This window comes from Patiria miniata, unplaced genomic scaffold (assembly GCF_015706575.1).
Source record: "Patiria miniata isolate m_02_andy unplaced genomic scaffold, ASM1570657v1 HiC_scaffold_4, whole genome shotgun sequence".
Classification (NCBI taxonomy): Eukaryota; Metazoa; Echinodermata; class Asteroidea; order Valvatida; family Asterinidae; genus Patiria; species Patiria miniata.
The window spans coordinates 1,127,186-1,151,283 of record NW_024037071.1 but is presented as its reverse complement, the minus strand read 5'-3'; the positions used below and the strand labels follow the sequence as shown (position 1 = coordinate 1,151,283).

Here is a 24,098-nt window from a genome sequence, read left to right as displayed (position 1 = left end):
GGCTGCAAAGTAACAAGGATTGCAAATTATTATAACGTCTTATTTCACCATAACGATATAAAGAATGAAGCATGCAGGAAAGATATTTAACTTGCTGCAAAGTATTAAACAAGGATTGCAAATGTGTAAAAATATTATTGTATTACGTCTTATTTTACCATGTATCCAGGTGCTGGCGTGATATTCAACTGAACTGGTCAATGCAGGCTTGATAATTAAACTGAATTGTTCAATGCTGTAATCATTTATTGCAACGGACAACGACAGAAATCGAAGAGGCATTTACCAGGCCTGAAGTAGACCTATTCTCGACTCACCGGTGTGTGCAAATGTGTTGATGTTACCATCCAAAGCTTTTCCTGCTGGGAAGGATGAACTGAAAGAGGTGCTTTGAGTGGCTGGCTTACCAATGAGCGAAAGAGCTTCAATAAAGGAAATAGAAAACTGAATGGCATGGCCATCTTGCCACTGTATTGGCACTCAGTAAATAAGAAACTTTAATAATGGTACGTACATTGTATAACCAAGATAGTTTTGTATTGTTTTCAACATGGATATGAAGTGATTGAAATAAAGAAGATGCTGAGTTTCACATAGCCAACTCTATGTTAAGCACGTCTACATAACTTGTCATTAACCGTACAGGCGCCAATCAAGACAGAAAAACTCGTTAGTTGTGAAGAGCAAACAACCCATATTGAACCTCTAGGGGAATATGAAAGTCATATAAACTACCGGTACACGTGTATATAGGGCGACCGCTCCATAGACACGTGTACACAATTTACAAAACTTTAATGTGACCTAACCCAATTTTACCTTATCCGACCCAAACGAAATTTTGTATTTTTTGGTTTTGGACCAAAAGCGATCGATTAAACCAATTTACGACAACAAAATTCTGTGGCTATCTAGTACTTCTGCATTATGGCAACCGGCAAAATGTCGCCATTAGGACGGTGGTCGCCTTAATGCCGCAAAAGTAAGCACAACCGGTCACCATATGAAATTAGAAGTGTATATGTACCTGTGCAATATATATCGTCTTGAGGAGGCCTACAATGGGATTCAAAATCTGCACAGCAGTCACCATATTGTGAACACAATGCGTCACAAAAACAACCTCCCTTGCTGCCTTTGGACAAGCATCGACCAGCACAGACCGCTGTGGGGAAAGAAAAGTATGTCTTCATTCAGAACAAAATGCTAAAATTGCATGAAATACCGATTTAGGATTACAATGAGCTCAACTCAAAGCGTTATTCAGTAAAGAACGAGATATTTGTGTCCACCTGGCCCACAGACAATGCGAATTTCGGTATTTGCAAGTAGAGAATACGGGACTTGGGCACAATGCGCCCTCTGGATATATTTTTTTACACAATAATAAGGCATCAACGCTGCGAACTAACAGAAATTAAGTTCTTACAATTGTTTTTACTTTATCGAAGGCCAGATGAATACGAACATGAATATTTAACGGTTTGTCCAATTGGCCTAGGCCTATACCAATGTGAATTTTTAAAAAATGTAGCCACAATTTAAGTCACCTTCTGGATGTAGGTGAAAATGTAATATTTTAGATAGATATAATTAAACTATATTTGATGATTTACCGATAATGGGCCAGAAGGCAAACATTCCCATAGACATGTAAACACATTTTCCCCAACTTTTATGACACCTAACCCCAATTTTAACTTATCATACTCCACGAATTTTGGAATTTTTTTAATAATAATAGTGGACCCCGTGCTATCGATCCAACTTATTAGGGAGACATTTAAATGTCCATTATTGTGCTAAACTGTTTGAGAACGCTCGGCCGATTAAAATCATCCTACTAGATAAACACATTGTAAACATTCGATGGATGTGTAGGAAATAACTTCAAAAGTATTTCATCCTATATTTCATTTTCATTTCATTTCAGAAACATTTATTTCCACATGAATAAGCACTTTAGAAAACAAAACAATTGTTACATGAAAACTACTAAGTGGAGGCATTACACAAGAAGCCGGAGCTTATAAACGGAATGCCTTAAACACACACAAAAATATATAAATAAACAATACTGAAAAAGGAAGACTAAATTCAAAGACAAAACACAACAAAACAATGAAACAGAAACAGACAAACAAACGAAGTGGACATAAACTTAATAAACTTTACAGACGGACATATTAAACATACTAGAGAGACAACGACACAGTTTATAAAATGGACGATGCAAGCAAAATAATAAGCAAAAATATTCATCTGGTTTTGTCATACTGACCATTCGAGAAAAAAAAAAGAGATTGAAATATTAAGTAAAAAGTATCAGCTCCTTCAAATAAAGAATTAATTGCTCATATTATGTTCATACCGTATGATGCAGGGCATTCCGCATACGAGAACTCTTCCACGGTCACCTCAGCAAGCATCAAGATTGCATTAGTGACACCAGGACTGAGAGGATCTATGTCCAAACTCACGTATCTGGACAACCGTGCTGGGTCACACGAGAATTCGTTAACTGCCCCATTTGCAGACTGTTCAGCAGTTGCTGGTGAACCGCATGGTTGATTCTCTGAATAGCTGGAACCCAGACCTGCGCGTACCACCGCCCCAAGGAATCGATTCTGCCCTTTAGAACGAGAAAAAAAAAATATATATATGCAATTTAATATTACTCTTCTTTATTCAATAAAAGGGCAGTGTCGTTTGGTGTGCTATGGAACAGTGTCTATATTGTACATTGACATATTGACAATTTGCAAAATCAGTTCGTGCTTCATAGGGACCCAAAAATGTTTATTTTCTCTCGATTCGACCAGCAAGCTCTTTTCATGCTGACTCTTTATGTGGTTTTAGATGGATGTTTTAGGTACATGACTTTGTGTATACACACTTTTTTGTACGATGCCGTTTTCCACGCAGGATGCGGAAAAAAATCTCAAGTTTCTTTCACTAGTCAACAAGGCTCTCATTCAGAGACTGTTGAGTGATGACTTTACATTACCAAAATCACGGAACTTTTCTTTCCTGTTGTGGTATGATGCTTTTCAAATGTATTAAGCTTGAACATTTTCTACCAAGATCTGAAAGAGCAGTGGAATCCCCATTTTGTGACGGGGTAAAAAAAAAAAACACCTGCTTCAGGTAAACTAATTGCTATTTTACTCGCAACAGCCTATTTTAGAGTTTTCGAATGAATCCGAAAAAAAAAGTAGAAAAAAACTCTTTTCAAAATTGTGGCAAAGGTCACGACAGTTTTGTTTAAACCAAAAAGATATTATCAACAAACAGCCGTTTTGCTGCTAAAAATGAAGAAAACAGAACACGCATCAGATTTATAATACGTTGCGCAGCTACGAGAAATTTCTTGAAATTTAGCATAAGTACGCAACAAATCGTTGCCTTAACACCCGCGCAGTGGCGTCACCAGACTTTTCAGTCTGGGGGGGCACAGGGGGGGCACCAGCATTTGATGGGGGGGGGGGCACTTAGGTGGATACGGATCGCCGTCCTGGGGGAGGGGTCTAAGGGGAGGGGGTGCCCCCCTCCCCTTTGGAAAATTTTCGCATACGGAGGATGGGCTAGATGCAAAATGGTGCCACATTTGCAGCTCATTTTAAGAAAATACGAATTACTGTGCTTCTTTGTCCTTATGAAAAACCAACTCAGATGATGGGAGTTGAATATAACAAACTATATATATATTTTTTTACCAACCCAAATCTCAGATGGGGGGGCACTCGGGGGGGCACTAAGTTTTCCAGGGGGGGCACGTGCCCCCCCTGGCCCCCCCTTGGCGACGCCACTGCACCCGCGTAAACATGGCGTAAGTTATGCACTGTTTCGTGAAAATGGCTGGCGGTTCGTGAGGGATAAAACTAATTACAATCAATCATACCACAACAGTCTTGTCGGAGAGTGACGGTGATTGTACCCAAGCAGTGCTCCAGACCCAAATCCACTTGCCACCACGGATGCGAATCACCGGCTGTAATATGACGGGTAGAAACGAATGGCTTAGTTAAGTTGAAACAACAATATGATTTTGTATCTAATTCAGAGTAGGATAACTCATCGTGTAGAATGAGGCAATTACTTTTAGGCCAAAAAAAAAAATAAGTCGGTCTCTGGTCAGCGTGCGCGTCGATTTTAATCATGCGCGTCGATCTTTTTTTTTTCCAAAATGTTCCGCGGTAGCTCCAACAGCGCCCTCTATTTCCGCACCTCCTAATTTTTTTTTTACCAAAGAGCACCAAGGAATGGGAAATTGCACCAAGGCAAATGATCGAAAGCACCAAGGCAAATTATGGAGGACACCAATGTACATGAGGACACCAAAAAAGCAAAACAGTACCCCACCTTGTCTGTACAATCCAAGCTTGAAGAAAAAGAAAAAAAAGCCCAAAAAAAAAAAAAAAAGCCGCGTGGCCGCGTCAATTCCGGAACTTTGGTCTGACCAGAGACCGAATATTTTTTTTTTTTGGCCTTATGTTCATCGTATACTTTTCAATTTCTTAACACTATACCAAAGTTTGATCGGATTGTTTTTTTTTAATTGCATATGATTACTGTCATTATACACAAGGAAGAATAAACACATTTTAATGTCTCACGTATAGTGTGGAAGAAAGTATTGATGTCGCCATCGATCGCGTTCTCTGCAGCAAACGAAGCGGTGCTTTTGGAAATCGGCAGTGGCTTTCCAGCAAGAGAAAAAGCTGCGAAGGGAACAAAAGAAAACATACGATGAAAAGAAATCAAAGAAAGTGGCATTTTTTTTTCATAGGATGACTTTAATAAAGCACTTAAGAGATTGACAATACCATGGCGAAACATCCTAACTAGGAACACCATAATAGGGCATTATGGCCTGAAATTCCCGAAAACTGTGTGTTTTGGACCGTTATACTATTTGAAATGTCTGGTTGAAAGGTAATTAACCTAATGACTTATTGTTCCTGGAAAAAAAACACCTGGTTGTTTACATCGGACGCGGCAAATTGTATACGTACGTATACGTATTTCCAGCCGTTTCCTTCAAGTGACGTTGTCACAACTAACACTCAACTAGTACTCAGGAGCAACATTTTTGAGAGTCAAAATATTAATGCCTCTGCTTCAGTACTGCGTTAACAGCCTCCAGAGGGTTATACACACGCAGGCGTAGTGCTGGCAGCAAGATCATTTATAGTTTAGGCCAAAAAAAAAAGTCTCCGGTTTCTGGTATGGAGCTTGCCCAAAAAGTGGTGCGGCGACGCGGCTTTTTTTTTTTTTTTACCTGATTTGTTTGCTTCAAATGTGTGCTGACTGCAAATGGTGCCCGACTAAACTTAGTACAAATATATGGGAGTCCAGAGAGGCCACATAAAGCTTATTCTCGACCATAACCCAATCTAAAAACATGTTAAAATTGTGCAGCAGCAGGATTCCAGTCAAACCAGTGAGTTTGGCGGTTTTGAGACATCATCTTTCATTGAAAAAAAAAACTTTTTCATTTTGCCGACGCGCATGGCTACGGCGACGCGCGCGCATACCAGAAACCGGAGACTTTTTTTTTTGGCCTTAGAGGGTAAGCGCGGTTTTAAGAGGTCTTTGTCATCCAAGGCTAACAAGTCTGATTTAAAGGTGTCAGCAGAAGTGGCTTCCTGTATGGAGAGTGGAAGAAGGTTCCACTCTTGGATTGTACGTGGGATGGGGGAATGTTTGTTACAGTCTTTTTTGGTATGAAGTGGGATGAACGTAGAGTTTTGTGTGCAGCCCCTAGTTGATCTATTGGATGTTTTGGGTAGTTTATCTTCCTGGAAAGCTACTTTGCTATTTATGGCCATTATGGCCGAAATTCGTTCTCGCATGGTTCGAATTGCAAGAATAACACAGAAAAACCCAGATTTTACAGGATGAATGCATAATATGGACGTTTATATCCTACCTTCAAATGCTCTTTCTAATTAAAGTATTTCGCTTAAAGCGCGTTTTGTTGCCAATTGTGCGCATTCCTGGATGTAATGTCAATTTAAACATTAAAGGGAGATCTTCTGAGAGCATGTAACCGTCAATAACAGATAGTGACTGATATTTGGTTCTACATCACTTACCTCCATCAGTAGCGCACTCCAAATATGGATACTCCAGCAAAGTTACCTCAGCAAGCATCAACAATGCATTAGTGACCCCAGGCATTGATCGATCTATGTCCAAACTGACGTATCTCGTCAACCGTGGTGGGGCACACAAGAAATCATTAACTGCCCCATCGGCAGACTGTTCAGCTGAAGCTGGTGAACCACATGGTTGGTTTTCTATGTAGTTTGAGCTAAGACCGGCACGTACAACAGCACCAAAGAAACGGTCGTTTCCTAAAAGAGAGAAAATCGAAAAGATCACAATCAAAAAGATACACGTTGCATGATTAAGATAGTGATGGCATGCTGCGACCAGACCAAATCTTCACACCTCACACAAAAACATCGCATCTGCGTATAGAAAGTTACTACCTCCATCGTTTAATATATGGCTCAAGTGTCATGCATCCCTAGGCCAGTGAGTTGTGAGTAACAACAAATTCTATATTCTTTCCAGTAATTCTATATTTACCTTCTCCATTTGTCGGCTCTGAGCACTCCACCCCAGCGTCTTCGTGATGCCCGCAGTTGTGCTGCTGTATGCCATTATGCGAGCAGTCGAAGATGGAACTCTCTTGCCCCGTGCATGCCACATCGTCTAGCTGTATCGGTCCCTGTCCCTGGCCGTACGCGGCCTCTGAGGCCGCTGTCACGGCCGCTCCGAAGCCCAGCTCACGGCAGACCACGTTGGCGTCGTTCAGGTCCCACTGGTCGTCGCACACGGTGCCCCACTGGCCGTTGGCGTAGACTTCCACTCTCCCTTCGTACATGGACCCTCCGTCCCGTAGACGAACTGCCGGATAGGTAAACGGATATTAATTGGCAATAAGCAACAAAGAAAAAAGGATATCTGCATTTTGTTCGTAGAAGATAATGAAATTAAGTAGAGCTGGCATAGTAACTTTGTTCCAAGATGGTCCCATCTCGAAACTTGCAATCTATGCCGCACTGTCGTTTCACTGCTTTTACAGAAACAAATTAATCCCTTTTTTGAACTTATCATTTTTTTCAAAGTGCCAGAAATAGTGAAGTTATTTTATTAGGGCAGGTACGGTAGGCGTATAGGTGGAGTAGACTGTTCATCTGTAGCTGGTGAACCACATGGTTGGTTCTCTATGTAGTTTGAGCTAAGACCGGCACGTACAACAGCACCATGAAAACGTTTCTCTCCTAGGAGTGAATTGATCGAAAAGATCCTTATCAAAAAATAAAACACTTGATGAATAAAGGGCAAGACTTAGAATAAACCTTCAAAAATATATGTGAAAACTGTTTTGGATTCTTACATGTGAAGTTGAACCGTGTATAAGCACAATGTGTAAGTATTTGGTATTCTAAATTCATCTCATGACATGATATACATATTCCTATGCGCATACCCCTATGCAAGATGGTATTTTAAATCGATTAGACAATGAAAAGAACACTCTTTGTAATGGTATACTGATCTTGAATCGCTGCAGTTTTTCAGTGTTATCAAGCGCTTCATTTTGACAATCCAAAACTTGATAAAACGTACGGCTGACCCCTCAGCTAATTCAACATCACATGCTGATGTAATTCTCATTCACTTTTTCTTATAAGTACATCAACTTCGCCTCTGTTCACCCTATATTATGATTGAATCGAGTTATTCTTCACATAAATTGGTAAGAGTGAAATAGGTCTTAATCTACAGAATACTTTCGGATAACCGCAATTACATGTATTCACTTAACTCACCGTAAACTTTTCGGAGACTGACGGTAACTCTTCCTAAACAGTGGTCATTCTCTAAGTCTACTTTCCACCATGGATGCAAATCCCCGTTGGCTGCAAAGTAACAAGGATGCAAAGAAAAGTCCTATTTCACCATCTGATTTTAAGAATGAAGCATATGTAGAAACCACTCTACCAAAAAATGAAAAATGATTAAGCTGCTGCAAACTGCTCACTGACTGGATTGATCTGAAATATATACAAATCAAAAAGTTAGAGAGGCCTGAAATAATTATTTCGTCTTTAGCAAAGACCTCTTCAAAAGCAAATGACACATGGACAAGAAACAAACATGCAGGGGCATTGCAGACAGGCAGGGTTGGTCAAAGACGAAATGAAACATATCAGGCCTCTGTAACTTTTTGATTCACTTTACAAACAGTAAATTTTGCAAATTATGTCCAGGTGCAGGCGTGATATTAAACTTGATTTTTCAATGCTGAAAAAAATTATTGCAACAAAAAAGACTGAAATCGAAGAAGAATCCCAGACCCGAAGTAAGCCTGTTCTCGACTCACCGGTGTGTGAAAATGTGTTGATGTTACCATCTAAAGCTTTTCCTGCTGGGTAGGATGAACTGAAAGAGGTGCTTTGAGTGGCTGGCTTTCCAATGATCAAAAGAGCTTTAAAGATAAAAGAAACTGAATCAAGAGGCAATCATCCAAATGCATTGAAATTGAATAACAACTTTTGTGATTCTCTTTTCAAGCATTATTAATTACCAATAATGGATGACCTATGAGACATTCCCATACACTAAGTGTGCACACCTTTGCTTTCCAACTTGAATCTCACTTATAGCCAATCCCAAATTTTACCAAGGGTGGATTCAGAACACGATTGGGGGGGGGGGGGGGCAACAATAATTTGGTCCCCCAAAAAGTAGGTCCAAAAAATTTGGGCAAGAGGTTCGGGGCCAGTTCAAGGGCCCCAGAAAGATTTTTTTGTGTGGATTCTAGATGATCTGTGGAGCGATCGGAGGCAATTTCTGACCAATTTAACCATTTTTTTTGGGAAAGATGGTAGTGTACGCAGTTCCTGCCTTAATTTTGACGTCACTTCATACAAACAAAAATTGGGTTCGTTTTGGGAAAGGCCATGGCCCCGTTTTCCCCCCCCCCCCCTGGATTTTACCTTATCCAACCCCCACGAATTCTGGTATATATACGTTTTGGATCACGAGCAATCGACCTAGCCTATTTGCGACATTAAAGGTTTTGCTCTAAATATAGGAGCTGAGACATTAGGGAGACCTTGAAATGTCTCCCTAATGTCCGGTGTCTCCTAAGGTATAACGACAAAATGTCTCCTAAGGTGCCATTTAGGGTAATACATATAAAAAAAAAACAATAACAATTAATAAATCAATCTTATATTTGTTTAGTGCAAAACATAACAGAAATATATCTCAATGCACTGTACAATATTGGACATGATCTGAATGTACAAAACTTAGAGACACTTTTATGATGTGTAGTTATAAGCCTGGTAAATTTGGGGGCGGGGGGTTGAGGGTGGATTTGAACCGGTCCAAAGTGTCTACAGATTGAAGAGGCCTGGGGTTGGAAGTGAGTTCCACAGCCTAGGTTCAGTGTGTGAGAATGTCTTTGAGCCATATGAGTCACTGTATTATAAGAGTACAACTAATAATGGTAAATCTGTGATATTTCCTTTTTAAAAATATTCTGCTAATGAAGCAAACTACATGTGGTATCGTCAAAAATTGTACAGAGGATCACTACTTATATATTAGCCCACATAACACAGACGCCAAATACCTCTACAATAAACATCGTCCTCCGGGAGCCTGCAACGGGATTCAAAATCTGAACAGCAGTCACCGTACTGTGAGCACAACGAGTCACAAGAACATCCTCCCTTACTGCCTTCGGAAAAGCATCGACCGGCACAAGTCGCTGTGGGGCAAAGAAAAATACGTCTCCATTCAGAGAATGTAGTATACTGATGTTTTTCATCTTAAAACTGTTGCCAACAGACTACGAACGTTGAATCATTGCTTATCATGTTAGGACCTAGAGAAAAAAACATGGGCAACGTTGGCTGAAAGGCCAGGTGAACTGACGCTCCCTCTCCCTGCCCCTTCCAATTAAATAAAAACAGCGAGAGAGAGAGAGAGAGACGTGGATCTGATGACCGGTTCAGAAAAATGTTGTTCTCTTTCCCTCTGCTAAGTATTTTGTTCTCATCCGGATCCATAAAAAAATCATGTTGGATATTTTCAATAATCAATCCATAATGCTGAAGCCAATCCAATTGCAATTTGGGCGACTTTTCTCTGAGATTTTTGTTGTCCTTTCCGTGTAAAAAAAGAAGAATTTTGCGGGACGGATGTCGCTGGGAATTAGTGTGATAGGTCAATGATAGTATAAGGTCTCAATTAATATTAGTTACGTTGAGACCAAGGTCTGAGCCTGTCAAACATGTTGTTTAGCCAAGAGGATGCTCTCTCACTGGATTCCAAATCATGGTAGTTTTGTGACAGCTCTCTGTATTCTAAAGCCACGGAATAACTTCAGGAATGTGGCAAAACCCAAAACAAAGATCATTTTCAGCAAACACATAGGCTACGTTTACTGCATTCACTCGGCATATAAGTGTCATCCAAACTGGTCGGCAGATAATATTACCAATAGAAAAATTACTGATAAACGATAAACAGAAACAAATAAATACATAACTGCCAACTTTTCAAAATCCCAATTAGTAATCAAACCGCGCGGTCATTTTCAACTTCTCGTTTTATCAAAAGCTTTACCAACATCGAGTACAGCTACATGGTTTACATGTGCATACCCTTCTTGTTGTGAACAATAATGTACTGTAGGCCAAAAGATAATTAAAAAAAAAAAAAAAATTAAAAAAAAAAAAAAAAAAATTTTAAAATTAATTTTGTTTTAATGTCTGTATTTGTTTGTTGAAGTCAAATAAATAATAACAACAATAACATGTGCGCATTTTTTTTTTGAGATGCATGCTATCAATGTGGAGTTTCGAGTTCGTATCATGTTTTTACACACACACAATGATTTAGGGCCACCGTATGCAATAGAAATATCCCGCCAACATACCTTGCAAACGCATGCTGATTTATCTCTTCTGTCCGTTGTGACAAACTCAAACTCTATTACCAATTATTCCAACCATACTCTTATTAAATTCCATGATTAAAATCTCTCACTGATGGGTCTCATCCCGGCAATAAGCGACTAAATGTGCTCACGATCGTCACTGAAAAGTACTCGCATACAGTACACACAACCACACATCCACGAGATGCACACAAATGACACACCATTGAAAAATAGTTTTAGTCTGGTCCTCAAGTACTCCACTGCGCACACTGCATTGATGTCTATCAGGTGCTTGACTGCATTCTTATTAGACTTGTCACTTGTCGACTGCAGTCCATCCATTATCGCGACATTTCGCCAGAAGTTTTCGGTCAAAAACGATACTTTACAAGTATTTTTTTTTTCGTTAGGTAGAAAATGGGAAATTCGTAATGTTTTAGTGGCAAATCGTATTTTCGTAATTTAACAAACAATTCGTAATAATTATGAAAAAATCGTACTAGTTGGCAGCTATGTAAATAGATCTATCGAATGTTGTCGTACCGTAGGTTGCAACACATGCCGAATACGAGTACTCTTCTACAGTCACTTCAGCAAGCTGCAAGATTGCTGTTGTGATTCCAGGTCTGGAGATATCTATGTCCAAGCTCACGTATCTGGCCAAGCGTGCTGGGGCACACAGGAACTCACTCATCTGCCCAGTGGCAGACTGTGACGCCGTAGCTGGTAAACCGCACGGTTGGTTCTCTGCGTAGTTTGAGCTCAGACCTGCGCGTACCACCGCTCCCAGGAATCGGTTCTGCCCTATAAACAGCAACAGCAATAATAAACAAAAATAATTCACTGCCTCAGTTCATCAGCTGTTCAAAAAATATTGATAATTCAAAGGTCTATTTAGTGGAATTGTTACATTTATTTGTGGTAGACTTTAGAAGAAAGGGGAGTTATCTTACCACACTACTTTTTTTCATATTTCCAAGGGGAGGAATTGTTGGAAGTGTATTTCAGGAACATCATCATTATTTTCTGTTAAAACTATAGATAGTTTGCTCAATCAATTCACACTTCACCTGACGGGTGGTTGTCTGTGATAACTGCTTTTTTTTCCTTTTTTGTTTACACTTAATTTTGGATGACCGTTTTTAGCGCAGTTTACATAAACTGAAGTTGATAAATAGAAGAAAAAAAAGCTCATTTAGACGGTGAAAATTAATGGTAGCCTTAAAATATAGCTTTTCCGTTTCCGGGGTCAAGAACTTTGCAAATGCATGAGGCTTGGTTTTTCAATCAAAAAGATGTTTCACCAAAGTCTCACGCTGTACAGTCGAGATTTGAAGAAAGGTTGGAATCCGCCAAAGGCTGTAACAGTGGACAAACATGGGGTTAATATAATGCATACTAATAATGGTCAATCATAATACCACAACAGCCTTGTCGGAGCGTGACGGTGATTGCACCCAAGCAGTGTTCGTCACCCAAATCCACTTGCCACCACGGATGCAGATCGGAACTCCCTGTAAGGGGAAAAAAAGGTTAATGTTTTGATACTGACGATTGATATTTTGTTGCAGATTAAGTTGAAGTAATCTTCAGACGATTGTATGTAACATTCAAAGAAAAGAAACTCATCAACAAGAATGGAGCAATCGCTTTTATTTTTGAAGGATTCTTTTCAATTCACAACAATACCAACTGAAACATAAAGGGGCATGAAGATTTAAGATTGCTTTGACGATTGACATGATTGGTATACACTAGGGAAAAAAAGAAATACAATGCAATTTCTCACCTGAAGTATGGAAAAAAGTATCACTGTTGCCATCAACCGCATTTGCTGCAGAAAAACCACCTAACACGGAGCTTCGCGAAACTGGCTTTCCAATGATAGAAAAGGCTTCAAAATTAAAAGAAGATAATTATTATTACATTTAGCCAATAAAACAATTCCAAGACAAATAACGATAAGGAACGATACATAACAAACAGAATAGCACAGAATATAAGACTAAACCATAATAATTATAATGGCATGGGGAGGGATAAAAAAACATCACTATAGTCCGTTGACCTAACCCAGATGCAGACATAGGAAAATAGAAATAGATAACAATATATATTACAATTTGAATTGTATATGTAAAATTAAGTACACACACTAAAACAGTAAGATAAATAAAAGAGGCACACAATGCATAAAAGTGAGAGAGCGAAATTAAAATTGAGTTATAAAATAACGTAAACAAACAACAACAGTGACTGCAATATCACTACACCAAAATGAAACGACAGGAACATTGCACATCAAAGGAAAACAAAACACAAGCGGGATGAGGGGCAGATGAAACACAAAACGATAACAAATTAACACACTGACTAGCCCTAACCATGACCTGACCAAAATGAGCAAACCATCATACAAAACAAGCCTGCCTTTTAGTGTTAAATACAATTACCAGTTTGTCCTTTAAAAACAGTGATTTTGTTTGTTTGATGGGTCGTTGGGTTTGTCTGTTTGGTTGTTTGTTCATATAATTCTGGGTGTCGTTTGATTCTGCAGTCTGTATGGCCAGTTTTGTGCCTTTTATGAGTTCGAAATCACTTACCCCCATCGATAGCGCACTCCAGGTATGGGTATTCCAGCAAAGTCACCTCAGCAAGCGCCAGGATTGCTTCAGTAACCCCAGGCAAAGAGGTATCTATATCCACACTCACATATCTGGCCAATTGTGGTGGGGCACACAGGAAATCATTCACTGCCCCATCGACAGACTGATTTGCTGTAGCTGGCGAACCACATGGTTGGTTCTCTGTGTAGTTTGAGCTTAGACCGGCACGTACAACAACACCAAAGAAACGGTCGTTTCCTAAAAGAGAGAGAATCGAAAAGATCACAATCAAAAAGATACACATTGCATGATTAAGATAGTGATGGCATGCTGCGACCAGACCAAATCTTAACACCTCACACAAAAACATCGCATCTGCGTATAGAAAGTTACTACCTCCATCGTGTAATATATTGCCATCAAAAGAATTGTTGACAACCCAGTCAAGGACATATTGCATCCTCGGCTGTGTCTCAAGTGTCATGCATCCCTAGGCCAGTGAGTTGTGAGTAACAACAAATTCTATATTCTTTCCAGTAATTCTATATTTACCTTCTCCATTTGTAGGCTCCGAGCACTCCACCCCAGCATCTTCACCATGCCCGCAGTTGTGCTGCTGTATGCCATTATGCGAGCAGTCGAAGATGGAACTCTCTTGCCCCGTGCATGCCACATTGTCCAGCTGTATCGGTCCCTCTCCCTGGCCGTACGCGGCCTCTGAGGCCGCTGTCACGGCCGCTCCGAAGCCCAGCTCACGGCAGACCACGTTGGCGTCGTTCAGGTCCCACTGGTCGTCGCACACGGTGCCCCACTGGCCGTTGGCGTAGACCTCCACTCGGCCTTCATACATGGACCCTCCGTCCCGTAGACGAACTGCCGGATAGGTAAACGGATATTAATTGGCAATAAGCAACAAAGAAAAAAGGATATCTGCGTTTTGTTCGTAGAAGATAATGAAATTAAGTAGAGCTGGCATAGTAACTTTGTTCCAAGATGGTCCCATCTCGAAACTTGCAATCTATGCCGCACTGTCGTTTCACTGCTTTTACAGAAACAAATTAATCCCTTTTTTGAACTTATCATATTTTTCAAAGTGCCAGAAATAGTGAAGTTATTTTATTAGGGCAGGTACGGTAGGCGTATAGGTGGAGTAGATTGGTTATTTGTAATCGGTAGGCAGGGGCTATAAAAAAAGACAGGACACGTTTCGTACATTCTCGCATGCACAACTTGTTAGAAAATTATGTGGAAGAATGGTCGACTAGCTGTTGTTTATTAAAAAAAAAAAGGGAAGTCATTTATATGAATACATTGGTCTATCAAACAACCGTTACATGTGGCTCAATAGTTAACATAAAACAGTCGTAAAACGAGACACTCAAGGGGAATTCCCTTTTGTACGCAACGATCCCCATTTGCTGTACACACGTAGTACAATGTACTTGGCATTCAATGAACATTTTAAGGCGTGGGCGTTGTCAACATCAAATATCAAGGGGGCTGCAGGGCATCTCCTAGTTAACTTATTGTAACGAAACCTGGGGAAGTTCTCGACCTATTATCAAATTTTTAGACCTATTAAAGTGCCATGTAAAGCTGATGATGATGATGATAAAGGCAAAGGCAAGTTATAGACTAATTAAAAGGCATGCGAGAGCAGGGGCGGAGCCAGGAGTTGTTGCAGGGGTGGGGGGTCAGGCTCGACAGATTGTTTTATGTCCGATTGTTGCGGACAGGCAGAATGTCATCTTTTTTATTATTATCATAATTTTTTTAATGTTTGTGTGAGTGTCAGAGCAGGGGAGTGGAGGGGGGGGGGGGGCAAGGGCGGATCCAGGGGGGGCCAAAGGGGGCCATGGCCCCCCCCCAAACGAAACCAATTTTTTTTTTTTATGTGACATCGTAATAAAGTCAGGCAATGAGTACACCACCATCTTTTCCTCAAAAAAAATTGGTTAAAGTGGTCAGAAATTGCCTCAGATCGCACCACAGAGCATCTAGAATCCCCCAAAAAATTCGGGGCCCTTAAGCGGGCCCCGAACCCCACGTCGTAATTTTTTTGACCCACTTTTTTGGGGGACCAAAATTATTTTGGCCCCCCCCCCCCAAAATTGTGTTCTGGATCCGCCCTGGGGGGGGGGGGGGGGTACGTTCGCGTCTCCGTATAGAAAGTTACTACCTCCATCGTTTGATATATTGCCATCAAAAGAATTGTTGACAACCCAGTCAAGGACATATTGCATCCTCGGCTGTGTCTCAAGTGTCATGCATCCCTAGGCCAGTGAGTTGTGAGTAACAACAAATTCTATATTCTTTCCAGTAATTCTATATTTACCTTCTCCATTTGTCGGCTCTGAGCACTCCACCCCAGCGTCTTCGTGATGCCCGCAGTTGTGCTGCTGTATGCCATTATGCGAGCAGTCGAAGATGGAACTCTCTTGCCCCGTGCATGCCACATTGTCCAGCTGTATCGGTCCCTGTCCCTGGCCGTACGCGGCCTCTGAGGCCGCTGTCACGGCCGCTCCGAAGCCCAGCTCACGGCAGACCACGTTGGCGTCGTTCAGGTCCCACTGGTCGTCGCACACGGTGCCCCACTGGCCGTTGGCGTAGACCTCCACTCGGCCTTCGTACATGGACCCTCCGTCCCGTAGACGAACTGCCGGATAGGCAACGGGTATTAATTGGCAATAAGCAACAAAGAAAAAAGGATATCTGCGTTTTGTTCGTAGAAGATAATGAAATTAAGTGGAGCTGGCATAGTAACTTTGTTCCAAGATGGTCCCTTCTCGAAACTTGCAATCTATGCCGTACTGTCGTTTCACTGCTTTTACAGAAACAAATTATTCCCTTTTTTTCAAATTGCTTATCATTTTTAAAAGTGCCAGAAATGGTGATTTAATTTTATTAGGGCAGGTACGGTAGGCGTATAGGTCGAGTAGATTAGTTATTTGTTATCGGAAGGCAGGGGCTATAAAAAAAAGATACTTTTCGTACATTCTCGCACTACTTGTTAGAAAATTATGTGGAAGAATGGTCGACTAGCTGTTGTTTATAAAAAAGGGAAGTTGTTTCGTAAGATAATATTCAGATATACAAAGTGAGTCAAGAAAGTCACCAATCAATAAATTTAAGCATTTAAATTTGATACACAAATGAAGTTAAAAGAGCATGTCCTTCCACTCATCTGAAATTTTTTTTACTGAAATTGATAAATGCTTTCAGAAGTTATGAATGTTTTACTACAAGAATCCTTGTTCGTGACTGTCTCTATTAAATGCCACCGGAAGCTGTGGAGCAAAGTGAGAATTCAAGATTAGACACAAGATTAGGCTAAAATACAATTTGTTACTGTCCGATTCTGTGTTTTGAATAATATGAGGAACATAATGTTAATTGCGATTTTTGTATGTTTTCGTTGCCAGTTTTCGTTCATCCGTGGAGGCTGGAAAACGTAAATGATTCGTTGTATTTAATGGGTATTCATCAGTTCGTAAAACGGTGAATGATCAGTGGTGGACAGCGGAGTTTTGTGATCTTATAATTAAAATAATTTGGGAATGGAGTACGCAAATTACGTGACATTTTCACAAGTACTAGTCAATAACATGTATGGATCCAGGGGTAGTATTTTATGTGAATTCAACCAATTTGCATGATTAGTGATGTTTGTATCGCTGTAAATTAATTGGTAATGTTTCTCAACTCAGTCGTGTGCAAACTGTTATTACAATAATAATAATAGTAAATATTACCCTGGATTGGACATTTTGGGAGACATCCCCATAGACTTGTGCACAAAAATGTTTCAAACTTAAATGTGCCCTAACCCAATATTCCCTTGTCCTTTTCCCACGAATTTCGGTTGGTTTACTAATTAGACCACGAGCAACAAATATAACCTAATTGCGACAAAATTGTGCTTCATGTCTCCCTTATGACCGATGTCTCCCATCGTGCGAAGAAATTACGATATGGTGTCTTATGTATAATGTATAATGATAATAATAAACAGCACTTATACAGTTCACAGTATCTGCCATAAAGTGCCATGGTGGTCTATGCTGCGTTCTGAGGTCAAGCGATAGACGGGTTGCAATATAAAGAGAAGGCTATTTCACATCGGGGTTATGTAAATGCAATTTTGCGTTTGCTCACCGTCTTTGAATAAACACTGTAGCCTCAATGTGTTACCCACCGAGTGAAAGTGAGAAAAAATCACTCGGGAGGGGGGAGGGGGATCGGACCCACGACCTCACTTTCTAGTGGAGATGTCTTACCACTCGACCACCGAGCTTGTGGGATCGGTTGGCCGATACATCACATTCAAACAGCATATTAACTCATATTAACTCACCGCAGCAGCCTTCTAGTCCGAGACTGACAGTAACTGTTCCCAAACAGTGAACATTCTGTAAGTCCACTTGCCACAATGGATGCGAATCCCCGTTGGCTGCAAAGTAACAAGGATTGGAAGAAATAGTACAGTCTTATTTCGCCACATGAATTTAAGATTGAAGCATGAATTGAAGAACAATATCTGAAAACTTTACTCACGGATGCGAACCCCCAAGATTGACAGCAAAAAATAATTACAGATTGGTAAAATTATGAGAGTGCATTTCACTGCACGATTTTGAGAATGAAGCATGCACTTTGCAAATGCAGCGTCTTGTAACTACTGTCCACACGCAGGGCCAGGGCGATGTTTATTGCTGAAATTTATTGCAACGAACAAAGAGAGTAAACTCGCAAACGAATCTCACATGTGGATCGAGTTTAAGTATTTTTGCTGCAGTTTATAGACTCACCAGTGAGGGAGAATGTGTCGGTACTACCATCTAAAGCATTTCCTGCTGCGTAGGCTGCACCGAAAGTGGTGCTCTGTGTAGCTGGCTTTCCGATAACCGAAAGAGCTTTAAATAAGTAAGAGAAGGCCAGGTGAAGTGATGACGGGCTTCATAGTTATGAGAGCTTTGATACTGATAAGAAATGTCAACTGTTGAAATGGTACAAAAAATACCGAAGGCATATTCATTAGGCAAAATGAATTCAAAATAAGCCCTATGGAAATTATACACATGACTCAGGGGCCTACTATATTGACTGCTTTGAGTGGTGTAGTAATAACTATAGCATCACGAGGTGATCCATGAAGCATTGTCCAGAGGCGAAGCCGAGGGAAAGTAGAATGCTCCATGGATCACCGAGGGAGGCTAGTTTTACTATAAAGCAGTCAATGTTTAGTGTAAATAAAATTGTAAAAAAGAAAACCAAATAGGCCCTACCTCGATTCTCCGGGAGTCTGCAATAAGATTCAAAATCTGAACAGCAGTCACCATATTGTGAGCACAATGCGTCACAAAAACAACCTCCCCTACTGCCTTCGGTTGAGCATCGATCAACGCAGGTTGCTGTCAATGAAGAAATTATATTGACAAAAATGTCTTTAATGGTTTGTGTTTATATTCTTAATCATTTCAATAACTTTAAGAGTCCTTATTATCCTTACAAACAACACGGTACATAACATGACAAGAGTACAAATGAATTTGATGGAAATACCTTTTATTTTCCACATGAACAGGTATCTTATCCTTTTAAGTTCTACTTTAAACCCATTCATGCATCATCAATATTTCAAAGATGAAAGAAATTGCACAAATGAAAGATAATTGCGCAGAGGGCTTATATAAATACAGTAACATTTTTCGCTGTTTGAAGCACTTTCGGAAAGGATGAACAATCACTTCTTTTAAATATTTAGCATTTTCTCAGCAACCCAATGTGCTGTTTTCATGATTTGTTTTTAGTATTTGAAAGAAAAAAACTCTCAGACTCAAACTTAAAATTCACCGATCACGTTTTTGAAAACCCCCCACATGTTTCAGGGTTGCATTTTTGGGGTCACGGGTATAACGAACGTATACATACCTTCTCCTGAGGAATCATCGGGAGAAAGAGTCCTTGAATCTTGTACGGCTGTCGTCGACTCTGTGTGGGAAAAGCGTTAAATTCATCAAGGTTCTGGATTTCTAAAAGGGTGAGATGAATTTTCTTAGGAATACGTTTTGTGCAACTTTCTTCTCCTCTTGAATGTATGAAAACTATTACGGTCACCCACTCCCCCGCTCCTCCGGTCAATGTTGTTGTCCCCAGCTGATGGAGCACACACCGCGCAATGAGAGACAAAATTGAACGGGGGCCGGGGGATCGCGAGGGTGGGGGCCCAGCGAGATTTGGCCAGGGTTGTAGGTACAGGCCAGTAAATCGGTCCGAAATTGCCCGATTGCCAAATCACGATTTACATGCCCTCATAATTATTCAGTATTTGAGCACACTGTGGGCCATGAACTTGGGGATTTGTACAAAAGAGGGATGGGAGCCGTGCACTGGAACGTGAGCTTGTATGAAATTTGGATGAAATTAGGCCCTAAAAGCGCTCTCTTTTGCAATGGAGTGGGGGGAACGTTATTCAAAATGGCGATGGGCTTCAGGACTATTATTTTAAGGGATGATTATATTTGGGTGGAAATTTCTCCCAAACTTGTTCATCAAGTTAAAGAAAGACCATGAAATAAGCTTTAAGCTCGATGTGTGTCTCGAACACCTTGGGGGTAAATTGTGAGTATATTTCCTGACTTTCTGAAGTGGGGCCATTTATCATTGGGGTCTTTATTGCACCCATATAGGGACACTGTTAAAAGCGGGCCCTTGTATGGACGCTCTCGGACAGTAGGTGGCGCTCTCCATAGCTGCCGACTGACGCTACTCGCTTTTTCCGATGATGTTGCCGGCCCCTTCCCGCTCACCCTCCCCTCCCGGCTCGCTCTTATAAAATCTGTCGCCGGTTGCAATTTGCAACTGTACAACACCCCACCCCTATGACATTGCCCTGAGGTGGGTATTATCGGCGCTAAGAATGTCGGTAAAACTTAGAACAACAAATATCAAACAGCGGCATCCATTTTAAGAGATCTTCGAAATACTTCATCGATGCGTCACGCACACATTTTTATAAAGTATGACATTTTTAAAAGTTGGTATATAGAGCCCACGTGCCTTTTAAAAAATTTGAATTTTCTTTTCCGAACGAAATATGAAGGAATTATTATGTCCTGTAACAAATAAATTTGCTTGTTTGAGTTTGCAGGCCTTTACTCAGATTTGAAAGTTGGCTTTAACTGACGCGCTCCAGTTCTGAAATTGCGCACACTATTCAAAACGAATTAGGAGCGTCCCGCTCTTAATTCGAAAGTTGAAATTAAATGATTGATAGCTTGGTATGGGCCGATTTGTTTCGTGCGATGTCTCATTTGAAAGGTCGTTGAAATTTTCGATTTTGGGGATTTAATTCCATTTGTAATTGTAAACAACATAGCTATTTACGATCATAAGTAAGACTTTTGACACGACGACTATGGAAAGACGTCGCGCCAGCAGATACTATCAAATTCCAGCACTGTACAAGAGTCGCCCAGGCCTCTATCCAGGAGGTGGGGGGGGGGAGGCGGGTGTTCCAAACCCCCAGCTCTGTTAAACAATATTTTTTTCCGTAGAAATTCTCCTGAAAATAATAGGAACCCCCCCCCCCCCTCCGCTCTGACACCCCCAAAAATATATACTGGTAATAACGTCCACCTGTGCACTACATACGGACAGCAGAGGCAGCTTCGTGGTGGGATATTGAACGCTATTCTGTAATAATATAGCATTAATAATCGTCGAATTTGAACCGCACCCAAAATAGTATGGTGCGAGTCCCCCCCCCCCCCCCCCCATGATTTTCGAAGGCCAAGTCCAGAGAAAAAAAACCTGTCTACATGGCAGATTTTTTGGGGGGTTGATGAACTCCGCCCCCCCCCCCCCCTTGCCAAAATGTCTGGTTCCGCCCCTGCCGCCTATTGGGTTCCGCGCGTTTGGCAGATTCCTCATCGGCAGTTTTTCAAGGTGTCAAAAGGCAACTGAACGGACAAGCCATCGGCTGATATCCTGCTGCCTAGCTGCTTGGTCGTGGCCCACAGGCCTTCCCACATTCTGGGGACTCCAACAATAATTAATTACCTCATTTCATTTTCTCATCCTACATGAGCTACAGCAACTTCATTTGGGTCAAAATAGTGATAAGCCGATATCACATTTCATATCAATGTACCAACTTACGTCAGAGGTGGATCTAGTAACTTTTGCTGGGGATGGGTTGGGAGGAGGGGAGTGGTTGAGGCCCGTCAGATTCAGATACACATGTACATACTTTATTGTGTGAGAGCAGGAGAAGGGTTCGACCCCCGCCCCAGCCCCTCTGGATCCATGACTACAGTCAAAGGCAAGTCTGTATTAAAAAGCCCCATGTTATGGAATTTTCCAATTCAATCCTTAAGGTACATTGGGGTTTTCCACTTGACTTTGTTTTCTATTTTGTAGTTCCAGTTTTAAGGTGAGGGGCTTTGTTTTCTTGCGTCTTCCTATTTTGCGAATATCTGTATATTTGGGAAATGTTCAGAACTAAAGAAACGTTATAATTTTGAAACATGTAATAAACACATTACAATGTACATACAATATTTCATACTGCGTTTCTTACTTCAATTGAAAATTGCGACATTAATAATGGCATAGTCATATTGATGGAACAAAACTTTGTTTTGATTATAGTCAATTATTAAAAATTCATTGATTTATTACATAGACCTTTGTTTTGTTTTGTTTTAATACTACCATAGGCCTGCCGAGCAGATGTAATCATGAAACTAATTAAACCAAAGTTAAAAAAAAAAAGGCAAAAAAAAATCTGAAAAAGTTATGTGCTAGCCAAGCATTCAGGGATCGGTCTGAGCCATAACAATGCCCCAGCCAACCCCTTAGGACTCTTCTGGGCTCTCGGGTGTCCCGGTGTAGCGTGAATTTACGTTTCTATGAAATTCGGACTCATTGGTAATACCGCGCATGCGTAAGTATGGTAATTAGGAAAGTGACCGGTCACGTGAGAGGGATTAACCAATAATAGGGAAAAGGGGTCCGATTTTCATAGGAGTCGGATTTTCATGTGACACCGGCCAATACACACTTCCTTCCCTGTCCATCCATGTAACCCCGGAGGGCCAGTCACCATGTAAAAGCACAGAGCTAAGGGAGGAACAGGGCGGCCCCTAAGCCCTGATCCTCCGAGTGGACCACATGCCCTGAACCTGTACGAAGGTGCCAACCTGGAACTCGCGGACAGTACCAGCAGCAGTGCTTACCGATCAAGCTAAGGTACTGCTGGTATTTAACGACGGGAAATTAAACATCTTATAATGACTGAATAGAACGCGTGTGTTGAAAAGCAAAAAGACACCGACGGGATTCGATCCCGGACTCCGCGATTCGTGGACGACGAATCTAACCACTCAGCCACCAGGCTTCCTTAAAATTCTCCTCAAAAACAATTTGTCTTAATAATAGGCGGAGAAACCTGGAACATTGCCGTGTGTATCTGTTTTGGCTTCATGGACGAACAGATTTGAAGAACAAGATTTTGAAGTCAATTGAAGTCGCCGTTTCGGGCAGTAATGAGTCAACTGTTTTCATTTGTTTGGACAATTGTATACGGCAGCCTCGTTAGTGGTAGGCCTATACGTGTGCTACTTATCGTTACGCAACAATGAACACTTATTACTATGTAGGCTATTTTGAATTTTGGTGGGAGGGGGGGGGGTTCAGGCCCGTTTGATTTCTATATCCGATCTGATCATGTTTGTAATATTCATATTCTGCGTGTGTCAGAGCGGGGGGGGGGGGGGGGGGGGGGGGGGGGGGCGGGGGGGGGGGGGATGGGGGGGATGGGGAGGGGGGGGGGGGGTTTTGAACCCCCGTCGGCAAAAAGTCGGCAAAAAGTGCCAACCACTGGTTGGCAGTTCAAATGTCTATAAACCGCGCGTGTGCATTCACAATACACAATGCAACATGCATAGCGCGCGCTGCGGTCAGGCACTGCGGTCACACACGCGCCGCCATTGCACAATACTGTGCATGAAACCACACAAGGACCGTACAACAGCGTAAAACGGCACAAATAATACAGGCTCATTTTCACCCACGGTCACAGTTTAGACGTTCGAAAGTCATTCAAGTGTTTCTATATTTACTAGCGGTCACTTTAGATATAATGGTGTGCGGAAACGGCACCCGAGACCTACAATAAAATGAGAGAATTCTAAGAGCAAAAGCGACATACCTGTGGCTTCCGACGGCAATATCGACAAGAGACGAAAACAAGGCGTCTGAGGACAGATCACCTGGCGAAGTTATTCCTCCGCAATCCGTAAGCACATTCTAAGCCTTTAGCCCTTAGCTTACTACTCGTCCCCACTTTACATTAGGCGATCATGCTGTGAAACATTTAATTAACTGTGGACGTGTACGATAAATTGCAGACGTGTGCAATTTCCGAGAGATAGTAGGAGGCACTACATTGTGTAGCGTAGGCACAATAAAGCGTTATGTGAAGGTACGTTGATGCAATGGCAATTGCTACCGCC

At 41.2% G+C, this 24,098-nt stretch overlaps 1 protein-coding gene across 1 annotated transcript in view; it reads right to left on the bottom strand.

Moving 5' to 3' along the window:
* LOC119740040 overlaps positions 1-24,098 on the bottom strand; it is a 43,948-nt gene that overhangs the window by 15,824 nt on the left and 4,026 nt on the right. Inside the window, exons 2-13 of the mRNA XM_038215238.1 lie at positions 19,513-19,572; positions 18,867-18,992; positions 18,390-18,494; positions 17,936-18,031; positions 15,917-16,237; positions 14,134-14,454; positions 13,579-13,839; positions 12,397-12,489; positions 11,519-11,779; positions 8,402-8,506; positions 7,848-7,937; positions 6,598-6,918 (exon numbers count right to left, since the gene is read on the bottom strand). Of these exons, the coding sequence (XP_038071166.1) occupies positions 6,598-6,918; positions 7,848-7,937; positions 8,402-8,506; positions 11,519-11,779; positions 12,397-12,489; positions 13,579-13,839; positions 14,134-14,454; positions 15,917-16,237; positions 17,936-18,031; positions 18,390-18,494; positions 18,867-18,992; positions 19,513-19,572 (2,160 nt within the window). The remainder of the gene's footprint in view (positions 1-6,597; positions 6,919-7,847; positions 7,938-8,401; positions 8,507-11,518; positions 11,780-12,396; positions 12,490-13,578; positions 13,840-14,133; positions 14,455-15,916; positions 16,238-17,935; positions 18,032-18,389; positions 18,495-18,866; positions 18,993-19,512; positions 19,573-24,098) is intronic.